The 12,502-nt window shown below is 42.8% G+C and overlaps 1 protein-coding gene across 2 annotated transcripts; it reads right to left on the bottom strand.

The window, feature by feature from the left end:
* Positions 1–2,239: 2,239 nt before the first annotated feature.
* On the bottom strand, positions 2,240–10,996 carry rab33a (RAB33A, member RAS oncogene family). 2 transcript variants are annotated; one of them, XR_009527598.1, is made up of 5 exons: positions 10,537–10,996; positions 8,525–8,665; positions 8,045–8,125; positions 4,114–7,606; positions 2,240–2,769 (listed from the first exon to the last, which is right to left on the bottom strand). XR_009527598.1 is itself a non-coding variant. In XM_060062145.1 (4 exons), the coding sequence occupies exons 1-4, from the start codon at positions 10,909–10,911 to the stop codon at positions 7,382–7,384; spliced, it is 822 nt and encodes a 273-aa protein (XP_059918128.1). In that variant the 5' UTR covers positions 10,912–10,996; the 3' UTR covers positions 3,580–7,381. The 2 variants fall into 2 exon arrangements, 1 of the variants encoding a protein (XP_059918128.1); XM_060062145.1 differs by lacking the exon at positions 2,240–2,769 and having other exon boundaries at positions 3,580–7,606.
* Positions 10,997–12,502: the final 1,506 nt, after the last annotated feature.

Here is a 12,502-nt window from a genome sequence, read left to right as displayed (position 1 = left end):
CACAGCATTTATGTTTGTGCCCAAAACCACCATAAAAAATCAATGAAATAAAAAATGTATATTGGCCGTTTTAAATGACACAGCAATACATTGTGTTGCTTCAATGTTTAGAATAAATTAAGCCATCGTTTAATGGTATGTTATAGGCTATGGCAAGTTTTGCTGTTATGAGGTGCTTGTGTCATAACATATCTATTACATGTTGTCAGTTAAATCGCATCTATTTTCACACAAGCTCTATAAGCACTATAGCCAGATGCAAAAGTCCCCAAATTCCCCTCTGTGCCAGATATAACCTTACTATAGAGCAGGATTAAATCCCTCCTATTGAGGCTTGAGGGGAATCAGCACCTCGGATAGCAACCCTTGCCCCATTTAGGAAAACTAAATCACTGATCTGAAACAGACGTGAACTAATAAATGTGTTAGATTGCCTATCAACGCTCACCAACAATCGATTTATTTCCTAAAACAGCCTGGCAGAGCTATCTAAAAGATCAGTTGGCAGCAGTAGTGACAGGCTAAAGTATTCTGGCAAATTGGTGACCGGAATTCCGACTGATTCCTTTTATTGGCCCTTGGATGTGCTAAACAAGATTGACACATTAGACCAGGCATTTGGAACTGGGTGCTGATTGGAAGGAGTAATTCCTTGATACTATATCATTTGCATGTATTTCTCTTTGCCCATGTCCGTGATATGTGTGTGTGCGCTCGTGTGTGTGTTCCAAATTAAGCTGGCTGTGGGGAACATAATAAGATATTCCTTGAATTATAGGCTATGTTGTAGTTGCACCGTAGTTATTCATTGCATCATCAGAACCAGTTTTTTTTGTCAAACACGTTGCAAGGAATTCAAATGCAAGCCGTTTGTCGTTGTGAACTGCTACAAAAAGGACCAATAGAGAAATCCAAGAGCAAATTATCATTTTTACAAATGTACAGATTAAATTACATTGGTGCATGCATGATTATAATACCAATTTAACATCACTAATTATATCAGACATGTATGTAATGGAATTAAAGATGAGATTAATTAAATATCTGTCTTTGCAATACAAACCTGTCAGCATTGCAATGTTTAATTCAACCGGGTAACCCATCAATCTAGTCAGAGCAAAGAGGAGTTGAGGACTGAATTCAGCACAATATACTTAAAATATGGGTGAGGCTTAGAGGGATGCAGAGATACCATGTTGTGTGTGCTGCCACAAGGGGAATGACTTGCACCAGCATGCACTGGATTTGCTGAAGAATGCTTTGTCGTTGAAAAGTGAAGACGCGGAAGAGTGCAAATGAAATGAATGATCAGAGAGAAGATTCTGAAAGCAGGCAGGTATTGGTGGATGTGTCCGGAGCACTGTGGCGTTGACCTGCAAGACTGGACGACACCGCCTGACCTGGGAAGGAGAGCAGGGGGTGCTACTGTGGTCTGTGGTGGGAGACAGGTGAGGTCTGCTAGTGCAGAGGCTCCCCCAGACCCAACCACAATCAGTGTGGTGGTGTTTAGGTTTTTCAACACACACATAGCTTGTATCTACCTTCCTCAAAGTCCATTATTGGTTTGGGGAGGAGTTGTCGATTTGGAAGTATTGGTCAAAGAGACGGTTGAGGGTGACCTGTAGGAAGCCATTGACCAGTGATGATTGTAGGAAGGCCAAACCTGGATCCTTTGGTTCCTGTGTTTCAAAGCAGTTTTGACTTACATCCACAAGATGAGCTGCAGTGAGAGAGGTAACAATGCAGCCTACCAGCAGCCGGTAGCGATGATAAGAGTTGAAAGCAGGCCTATCGGCCAGGTATCTCGGGCCTTGATAGTGTGTCTCCAGACATCTTGTCCTCTGGCTCTGAGAACAAAGGATTCTTCCTCAAGATCCTTCCTCTCCTCGAACTGTTAGAATGCTTCTGATTCATATACTTTTTTTTTGTTTTAGGTAACATATAGTTTATTGACAGATTTTTTATATTGATTCACTTTTGTTTGTTTTCTGGCTGGTAGAATACATGTCCCACACATCAATGTTTCCAATGGAAGACAACATGCGTTTCTGATAAAGTGCTGATGAAGTTATCTTTCCTGAAAGCAGAGCACAAGTGGAGTCATGTTGATAAGTGAAGGCAGAATAACGATAGGTGTTCTGATTGGAACCCGTTGTGTCACATGGTTAGAGTTAAATCCAGTAAGTCTAAATGCATCCCCAAATCCCGGGATCAACAAAACAGGAAAGATAAGGACATGTTTACATTTTAATAGGAACACAAATTGTCGTAGAGCTGCATATTATACAACGAAATCAGACCCTGGTTACTGAAACCTCAGAGAGGAAATGTTTCATTTTTAATCTTTATCCGACGCCCTGTGTAAGATTGGAACATAAATAGTAGGCTAAAACTGCACACTAAACCGACAATCAATCACAAGGGAATATAGGCATAAACAACCACAGAATGGAACAATCTCTTCTCATCCTGAATAAGGATACAAAAATAATAGTTATATTGTAAAAAAACTCAACAAAAATAATTAAGGCTTTTGGGGTAATGACTATTGAAGAATATAACCTAGACTGGTAGCTGCCAGCATTTAGGGCCACATATATTTTCAGAAGAAGAAAGAAATGACACAATACACAACACATTTTCTTGTGTTGTGTCCTTTGGCCCAATCAAAATAAAGGAATGTCACAACTCTAACATGTGTCATATGCAAAAATGCTAATTTAACTCAACATTACACATTCTTTCTTGTAGACAAGCATACTCATACTTAGAAAATAAATCATAGTTAATTCTAAATTATGAAATATATTGGCTCCCCCAGACCCAACCACAATCAGTGTGGTGGTGTTTAGGTTTTTCAACACACACATAGCTTGTATCTACCTTCCTCAAAGTCCATTATTGGTTTGGGGAGGAGTTGTCGATTTGGAAGTATTGGTCAAAGAGACGGTTGAGGGTGACCTGTAGGAAGCCATTGACCAGTGATGATTGTAGGAAGGCCAAACCTGGATCCTTTGGTTCCTGTGTTTCAAAGCAGTTTTGACTTACATCCGCAAGATGAGCTGCAGTGAGAGAGGTAACAATGCAGCCTACCAGCAGCCGGTAGCGATGATAAGAGTTGAAAGCAGGCCTATCGGCCAGGTATCTCGGGCCTTGATAGTGTGTCTCCAGACATCTTGTCCTCTGGCTCTGAGAACAAGGAATTCTTCCTCAAGGTCCTTCCTCTCCTCGAACTGTTAGAATGCTTCTGATTCATATATATATTTTTTGTTTTAGGTAACATATAGTTTATTGACAGATTTTTTATATTGATTCACTTTTGTTTGTTTTCTGGCTGGTAGAATACATGTCCCACACATCAATGTTTCCAATGGAAGACAACATGCGTTTCTGATAAAGTGCTGATGAAGTCATCTTTCCTGAAAGCAGAGCACAAGTGGAGACATGTTGATAAGTGAAGGCAGAATAACGATAGGTGTTCTGATTGGAACCCGTTGTGTCACATGGTTAGAGTTAAATCCAGTAAGTCTAAATGCATCCCCAAATCCCGGGATCAACAAAACAGGAAAGATAAGGATATGTTTACATTTTAATAGGAACACAAAGTGTCGTAGAGCTGCATATTATACAACGAAATCAGACCCTGGTTACTGAAACCTCAGAGAGGAAATGTTTCATTTTTAATCTTTAGCCGACGCCCTGTGTAAGATTGGAACATAAATAGTAGGCTAAAACCTGCACACTAAACCGACAATCAATCACAAGGGAATATAGGCATAAACAACCACAGAATGGAACAATCTCTTCTCATCCTGAATAAGGATACAAAAATAATAGTTATATTGTAAAAAAACTCAACAAAAATAATTAAGGCTTTTGGGGTAATGACTATTGAAGAATATAACCTAGACTGGTAGCTGCCAGCATGTAGGGCCACATATATTTTCAGAAGAAGAAAAAAATGACACAATACACAACACATTTTCTTGTGTTGTGTCCTTTGGCCCAATCAAAATAAAGGAATGTCACAACTCTAACATGTGTCATATGCAAAAATGCTAATTTAACTTAACATTACACATTCTTTCTTGTAGACAAGCATACTCATACTTATTAAATTAAATCATAGTTAATTCTAAATTATGAAATAAATTGGGGTTATGTATTATCTTACTTATTCATATACTGGAAATGATTTGGACATTCACCATTTATACATTTTATTGATCATCTATCTAACCTGTATTATAAATATTTATAAAGTGACTTAGGCTGTACAATTCAATGCTAATCAAGATAGAAATCAAATCATCCTAATACTTTAAGATAATTCACAATGTTATTCTATTAAATTCTGTTGCATTCATAAATTAAATCCAGGCACAGATTTAGTATTTTAACCAAAGGGGTGTTACATTACATCAAAGGACTGGGGAGGTGAAATTGCTACAGGGTACGCACCCCTAACAAAATGGCAGTCTAGCCACCTCTTTCAGTATCTTTCAAGTAAAACACCATCACATACTTCCTTATTTTATTTTACTGCATTGCTGGTGGACATATGACTATATTCAAATGTATTGTAATTTTAAATCCCTTTTTCTAAATCAAAGTCGTGTATCATAGTACGAGACTGAATGCAGAAGGGCTTCTTCCCTCGCAGTGTGGTGGTGGGGTTACCCTCTCAACGCTCTGACAACGCAGTCACAGAGCTTTGGTCGCGTAGAACATTACAGTAAACAGTGTGTGTACTTAAAGCGGTAGAGACGTCCGAGTGGATGCACCCACTCAGAGATTCATCTCCTCCTAGGCATTGGAATGAGTCCAGTGGCGCTGCTCCGGCACATACAAGCCTTGCGTTCATGTGGATTTATGTGGGGGGGGGGGGGGGGGGGGAACCTTTCCATACAGTCCATTATCGTGGGAAAGGTACCGCATTAAAAAAATATCCCATCAAAGAAATCAATGAGTGAACAAAGCTTATACTGGTACCATGTCTGTGTAAATGCCGGCCACTCTAGTGCCTTGAACATTAAGGAAGGAAAGACACAGCAATTCCAGCAGAAGTGCGTCACAGTAATGTCTTTTAGATTAAGGCCTGGTTTTTCACACCAACAAAAAGAAAGTCAAATGGCTCGAACATACAGCACACGTCCCAATATCTAACAGGGTTATTGGATTATGTAATGGTCAATGAATGCTTATATTTAACGGAAACATCTTCATGCTGAGCCGGTCACTAACGAATCTCAGACAAATCCTCTCTAATTTGTATATAGACCTCACTTTTTCATGAGATCAACGTTTTTTCTCTGAGTCAGCTACAAGACAGATGGAAAGGTATTTTGGATATTTAATAAACATCCTTCATTGATACAAAGTGACTTCCAGTTGTCTTTCTGACCTGAATTGAACAACAAATTTCTGTTATTTTGCCGAATAGATAGTAGATTCCTCTTTGGAAAAAACAACCACAAATGTAAAATCTGTCCAACAGGAATAACATGGCCTGGGTGTGATCACTGAATGTAGATATTGCTCTGTAGTAACGTTTCAAGGTGAGTGTAGCTCAGGGGAGCTCAACAATGGGAGCAGATAATGATGGATCGACCAGCCTTGACAACCCTGCTAAGGTAAATCCCGCTGCTTTGATAGTGAGTATGTCACGTACACTGCAATAAGCTTTCTTTATATTCAGTATTCAGAAAGTACTCCAAAAATGTCCGAAGTGAGAGATGTGTTTGCAGATGTGTTTGAATCTGCCCTGCCATTTCAGTGTGCAAATCTACTTGACCATACTAGCAATGTTGGGGAATTTGCTCCTTAGATTGTTCCTATCTAAAGTCAAACAAAAAATAATACATAAAAAACAACAATCGTCCAAAAATTATATAAATTATATTAAAAAAAACATGAAAAAAACCATAAAGACAAAATAATGCATTAAAAGACAAAATAAAATGGCACTGAAATTAACACAAGGTAATCTTCCCTTATTCCGAGTCCGTACCACTGTTTCACGAGCATGGCCTTACAATACATGACAGGCCTGTCACCTCCTACATTTTGAAACCCCTAGGCTATGTGTGTTATACATGTGTCTTCCTTCAAAGGAAAAGCTAGTAGAGCCACCAGTGAGCGAGAAGGAGACACAGAGAGAAAGACTAACAGTAAGGGTTGATGAAGAGGGCAACTCCTTGGACCTGGGTATTGGTACATAGGCATAGTTTTAGTAGATATATATTACCTCGATTATCATCTCCTCCTCCACAGAAACGACCACACCACGCCCTATTAATCATCCTTCATTAAGGACGGCTCGGGACCCAATATTAAGTTGCTTATGATCCATGCCTATGCTTTCTTTTCTTATGAATATCTATCATCTCCTATTATCCCCTCTTTAAATAGCTTCATTTCCACACCTTAAAGGCACCCAGTGCAACTTTATGTAAACATTCAATGAAAAATAAACATTCAATTTCTAGTCTTTTTTACACGTAGTAAGTTTCAATAACTCCATACCATTACATATCGACATTCAAGGAGCAAAGATGAGACGTCGTTGTGTGGTGAGAACTGATAGAAAATCGTAAACAACAACAATCGCCGGTGGGGAGAAGCCATTTTTCCATTGACTGGAAGCCTGCTTTATTTATTGTAGGTTACAAAAAATAAAGAAAATGGCGGCATTGTTGTTGTTATCGATTTTGTATCAGTTCTCACCACACAACGACGTCTCATCTTTGCTGCTTAAATGTCGGTATGTAATGGTATGGAGTTATTGAAACTTACTACGTGTAAAAAAGACTAGAAATTGAATGTTTATTTTTAAGCCTCGAAAGTTGCACTGGGTGCCTTTAAAGGTGCTGCAGATTTGATGGTCGTAAAGAGAGAGAGAGAGAGCCGAAGAGTGCAGAAGATAGCAAGATTAGGACAATGAAAGTGTGGCATTCACAAACTATGCTGTGATACACATTGAATGTGATTGGCAGGCAAGAAGGATGACCTGAATCAATCAGACTGAAATGAACCTTACTGTAAATGGTCTCATACATGCAGGCATGCAGACAACCAGAACAGAAACTCTCATATAGAATTTCACCAGCTAATGGCAAAAGGATGGCTTCGGTAATTCAAACCAATGACAGTCAAATTATAGATCTTAAATCTTACCGACAGCACCCTGAACAAAGATGTCTCCAAACCTGCTATGTCCACTCTGTCATAGACCACCCCTACCCCTTTGCCTCTCTCTCTCTCTCTCTCTCTCTCTCTCTCTCTCTCTCCTCTCTCTCTCTCTCTCTCTCTCTCTCTCTCTCTCTCTCTCTCTCTCTCTCTCTCTCTCTCTCTCTCTCTCTCTCTCTCTCTATCTCTCTCAACAGGGACAGTTAGTCTTTGTCTCCGCCTCTTGCGTGAGCCTCACTCGCCCGTCCTCCCTCTCCACGTCCCGGTAGAGCAGGGACTTCTGGGCCTTGAGTCGGCAGGCGAGGGACATGAAGATGGAGTCCACGTTCTGGCTCTCCCGGGGGTCCTTGGCCGACGTCTCGAACAGCAGCATGTTGTGAGCATCGGCGAACTTCAGCGCCATGTTGGAGGGAACCTGAGAGAGAGAGGGAGAGAGAGGGAGAGAGAGAGAGCGCGAGAGAGCGCGAGAGAGAGAGAGAGAGAGAGAGAGAGAGAGAGAGAGAGAGAGAGAGAGAGAGAGAGAGAGAGAGAGAGAGAGAGAGAGAGAGAGAGAGAGAGAGAGAGAGAGAAAGAAAGAAAGAAAGAGAGAGAGAGAGAGAGAGAGAGAGAGAGAGATGAGAGAGAGAGAGAGAGAGAGAGAGAGGGAGCGGGAGAGAGAAAGAAAGAGAGAGAGAGAGGGTGAGAGAAAGAGAGAGAGAGAGAGAGTGTCTTTCGGGGGGTTCTTTATTTTTCTTTCGTTCAATGCATTTATGATTAGGCTATTCTATCTTACTATATTTTGTAATTGCTTTGGCAATGCCAGCCTACATTTCTTCCAGGCGAACATGCAGTGACCAGTGGCTCCTGCCCTCACCTGGATGTGGTCCACCAGGTCACACTTGTTGCCCACCAGGACCCGTGGGACAGACGCAGAGACCCGGTGGCCGTTGCACTCCTGTAACGGGACATACCATCTCAATCACCCTGCTGTGGTCCCCTTGACGCAATGCCCCAAATAATACACCTAAACACACAACAATTCAGATGAATTGGTCCAATTTATATGAGTATGACTAATCTATAATAAAATATAATTATTTTCAAAGTTAGCAATCCACCTCCACAGGGTGTATCGCGAGACCGTTCCAAAACAGAAATTAAGTCGTGGGGCGTCATCTGGTGAGGCAGAACCAACAGACCCCCAGAGGCAGCGACCTCTAAACACGGCCGCCACAGCGTTCAACACAACGTGAACTCCCCCTCCCCCAAAGTCACCGACAGCTAATGGCGGTCGAGCAACGGTACGTTAGTCCTCCGAAAAGGTAACACGTGGTGCGGCGCTGCGTCGACTGACCTGGATCCACGTCTGAAGGTTACGGAAGGAGTTCATCTTGGTGACGTCGTAGACGAAGACCACGGCGTGGACGTTGCGGTAGTAGTGCTCCACCATGGACTTACGGAATCGCTCCTGGCCAGCGGTGTCCCAGACCTGGACCTGGCGAGGCACACGGAGGGACGGCTGTTTGGTGGTACATTTACACCACAAAATATACAAGCCCTCTGCTTGTTCAAACTGCACCTTAACTGATCTTTTGCACTTCTGTTCAGAATCACCCACTACAAAAATATTATTATTTTTTCTTTAATTTCTTTATTCTAGCCATGGAATAGGCTAGCCACTGGCTATGCTGGGTACATTGTTTATAAAAGGGAGCCACTGATTCAGGGTTGATACTCAGTAATGATAGGTTACATTATAAGATGAGTCATTAACAACAGAGAGCCGATTCTGACTCACATTCCCCACCCACTTAATTGCATTGTGTTTTCTTTTTCTTGAAAGACACTTGGTCACAGAGTTTGATGGGTGACAAATTGCATTAATTGTTGATTTTAAAAACAGAGTTAGTTCAGAGGCATTTTTAAACATAGTGAGTTATTTATTTTGTGAGATCCTTGATGCATGTCACTTGTGCACCTTAATGTCAGTCAATACGATTGCTTTGGAGGGTTTGAAGACATCATCCCCCTCTTCATCCATCTTAGTCACAGAGGAAAGGGCAACAGTGATCCTATATACCCCATTAACTACGTTATTTGGTTTACCTAATCATGCTTATACAAGGAAGATGACATATCTCTCTGAAGTGCATCGTGAAGCCTCTTGTTAAAGGCCCATTGCTGCGTTAATACCGGTCATGAGGATAAACCTTTACACAGCCTATAGGACACTTCATGGTAAATGTACATTTTAATTCACCAATACACATTAAGTGTGGCATTCCTAATAAGTTGGAGGTTCTCATCCACACAACAACATCCTCCTCAAGTGTGGATCCACAGAAGCACCTGGATGCATGGCAATGTGTTTGTCAGGACATGAGTGTGTATGTGTGTGTGTGTGTGTGTGTGTGTGTGTGTGTGTGTGTGTGTGTGTGTGTGTGCGTGTGTGTGTGTGTGTGTGTGTGTGTGTGTGTGTGTGTGTGTGTGTGTGTGTGTGTGTGTGTGTGTGTGTGTGCATGTGTGTGTGTGTGTGCGTATGTGCTTGTATGTGTTGGGTAGGGGGCAGGTAGAGGTTGCAGTCAGCCTGACTAACAGAAATTGAAGAACTGTGAAGGTTGAACTAGAGGGGAAACGAGAGAGAATATGTGAAAATAGACATTTAACCCTTTCAGTAAGAGATGTGAGAGCAAGGAATCTGATGAACAATGATGTTTGCAAGAGTTATAGAATTTCATTTTAGCATGCAATTCGATTTATAACAATGTGGGAGGTTATACTATAAATAAATATAAAAGTTAGCTGGCAATTGAGACTTTTCATATAAGATCACAGCCTCACCCGTTGCCTAAGTAAAGGTCATCCCTAGCATCACGATCACCAACCTGAGCTAACCAGCACCACAAGGCCTTGGGACCAGCATAGGGCTGCAGGCCTCCGTGTTTATGTTGGTGTTTGCACTAACTGATGTTAGACCATACTTATTCATCGACCACACCAGTTTGCAGACTGGCACATTTTCCAGAAAATTGTCTACCAAGATTAGCCTATTGAGAGACAATAACAAGATAATGTTTAAAGCTGATCTCTGCATTGTTGGATGGCAAGCCCACAGACATCTCATGCCCCATCCCTACAACTAGAGTAGCCTTCAAAATAAAAGCCAACACAAAAACAAAACAAAAATAGGTCGTTCATTATGAACACATGAATAGGCCTTAAAATGAATAGACATTTTAATCTACATTCTGAATAGGAGACAATTCGATGTGATATTTCATATCGCTAAGAAGTGACATTCATCCGTACACCAATCTTATCTAAAAGGAGTAAAAGTCTCCTTTGTCACGGATCCCCATCGCTCACCTTTATCGTCTCTCCTTCAATCTCCACCGCCTTCTCTCTGAAATCCACGCCGATCGTCGCCTCCGTCTTGTCCGGAAAGCTTCCGCCAGTAAAGCGGAACGTAAGGCAGGTCTTCCCGACATTGGAGTCTCCGATAACGATAATCTTAAAGATCCGCGTCTGGATGCTCAGTTCGAGAGACGTGGTCAGCTCCAGGGAGGACGAGAGAGCCGAGGCATTATCCCCGCTGTTGCTCGGCCGGTGGCCCCTGCTGCTCCGCGCTAGATCCGCCGAGGACGTGAGGATGGTGACATTGTCGTTGGGCCGGTTTCTGGTGCTTTTCGGTCCTGCACCCCCACCTCCGGACCGGGTCTCCTCCGGTGAGTCGTTGGTCATTATTCCGGAGGAATGATGCGCGACGCGCAGGGTGCGTGTTGAGCAGGGCGGCTGGCGGGGGGCGGGGCTGACGGATTGAGGGATGGGGGGGCGCTGATGGAAGCAGGGATGGGCGGCGCTGATGGAGGCGGGGATGGGAGGGGCTGACGGTTGGGGGGATGGGCGGGGCTGAAGGGATGGACGGGGCTGACGGATTGAGGGATTGGCCTGGGTGATAAAGGGATGGGCGGTGCTTACAGGTTGTGGGATGGGCGGGGATTACAGGTGGAGGGATGGGCGGGGCTTACGGATGGAGGGATGGGCGGGGCTTACAGGTGGAAGGATGGGCGGGGCTGAAGGGCGGAGGGATGGGCGGGGCTTACAGGTTCAGGGATGGGCGGGGCTGACGGGTGGATGGATGGGCGTGGCCTACAGATGGAGGGATGGGCGGGGATAGGGAGACAACTGGCGATATGAGACTGATGACAGCAGTGGCCAATAGCAGACCTGGATGCCGTGGGATAAGAGAAAGAGAAGAAGGATTTTGCAATTGTCATGAATTTTAATAGTCCAGTTAACCTTCAATTAAAACATCTAATAACACGTAGAAGTGTGAGTGAGGAGACAAATATTGGTCGTTAATAAAGTTTTCTGTTATTTAGGGCAATAAAATATTTGGTAGACTTCCTAATTTGTATTTATTTCAGGGACACCTCGACAGGTAGGAGGAGAAGGGGATAAAACCAGCGACATCAGGTTACCAGCCAACCCGCTCTTCCTCCTAAGCAACATGCCGCCGAAACACTGATAACATTAGCCAGAATAAGGTCCTTCCACTTATGTTTGGATTTCTCACGATGTATCATGTGACCTGACCTGCTGATCGACTGATCCTCACATTCCAGATAGCCTACCAACCTTTGGGTATGGAATTAGACTAATCACTGAACGGTTACAAATAATTACACATAACTCCAGGAAGGTGTAATGCCAAAGTAAAGAAAGCTAATAAAAACAAATTCGAGATAAAAAATAATATCAATAACATACAACTACCACTACTAATATACTACTACAAATATCACTAGTAGTGCTACTACTAGTAATCATCATCATAATAATACAAATCATCGTAATCCTCATCATCCTCATCCTATCTGGTGTTCCCCATGGGTCATGAGTCACTTCAGACTGCTGGGTAAGCACGGGTGCAGCTTACAGTGCAGCCGTGCAGCCCACCAGGGTGTGTTTGAGGCCAAGCCCGGAACGACTCTGCAGCATTGAGGCCCCCAGTCCCCCACTCTCAGGCCTAATTGATGCAAAGCTTTCTGTGATGTAAGATCAATAACTGTCTGAATATAGAGGAGACACACGCACGCACGCACGCACGCATGCATGCACACACACACACACACACATAAACACACACACACACACACACACACACACACACACACACACACACACACACACACACACACACACACACACACACACACACACACACACACACACACACACACACACACACACACACTATAGCCCTCTCTCTCTCTTTTTCTCTCTCTCTCACACACACACACACACACACACACACACACACACACACACA

Source organism: Gadus macrocephalus, chromosome 10 (genome assembly GCF_031168955.1).
Source record: "Gadus macrocephalus chromosome 10, ASM3116895v1".
Taxonomy (NCBI): Eukaryota; Metazoa; Chordata; class Actinopteri; order Gadiformes; family Gadidae; genus Gadus; species Gadus macrocephalus.
Note: the sequence above shows the minus strand (reverse complement) of the source record. Positions and strands in the feature narration are given on the sequence as shown.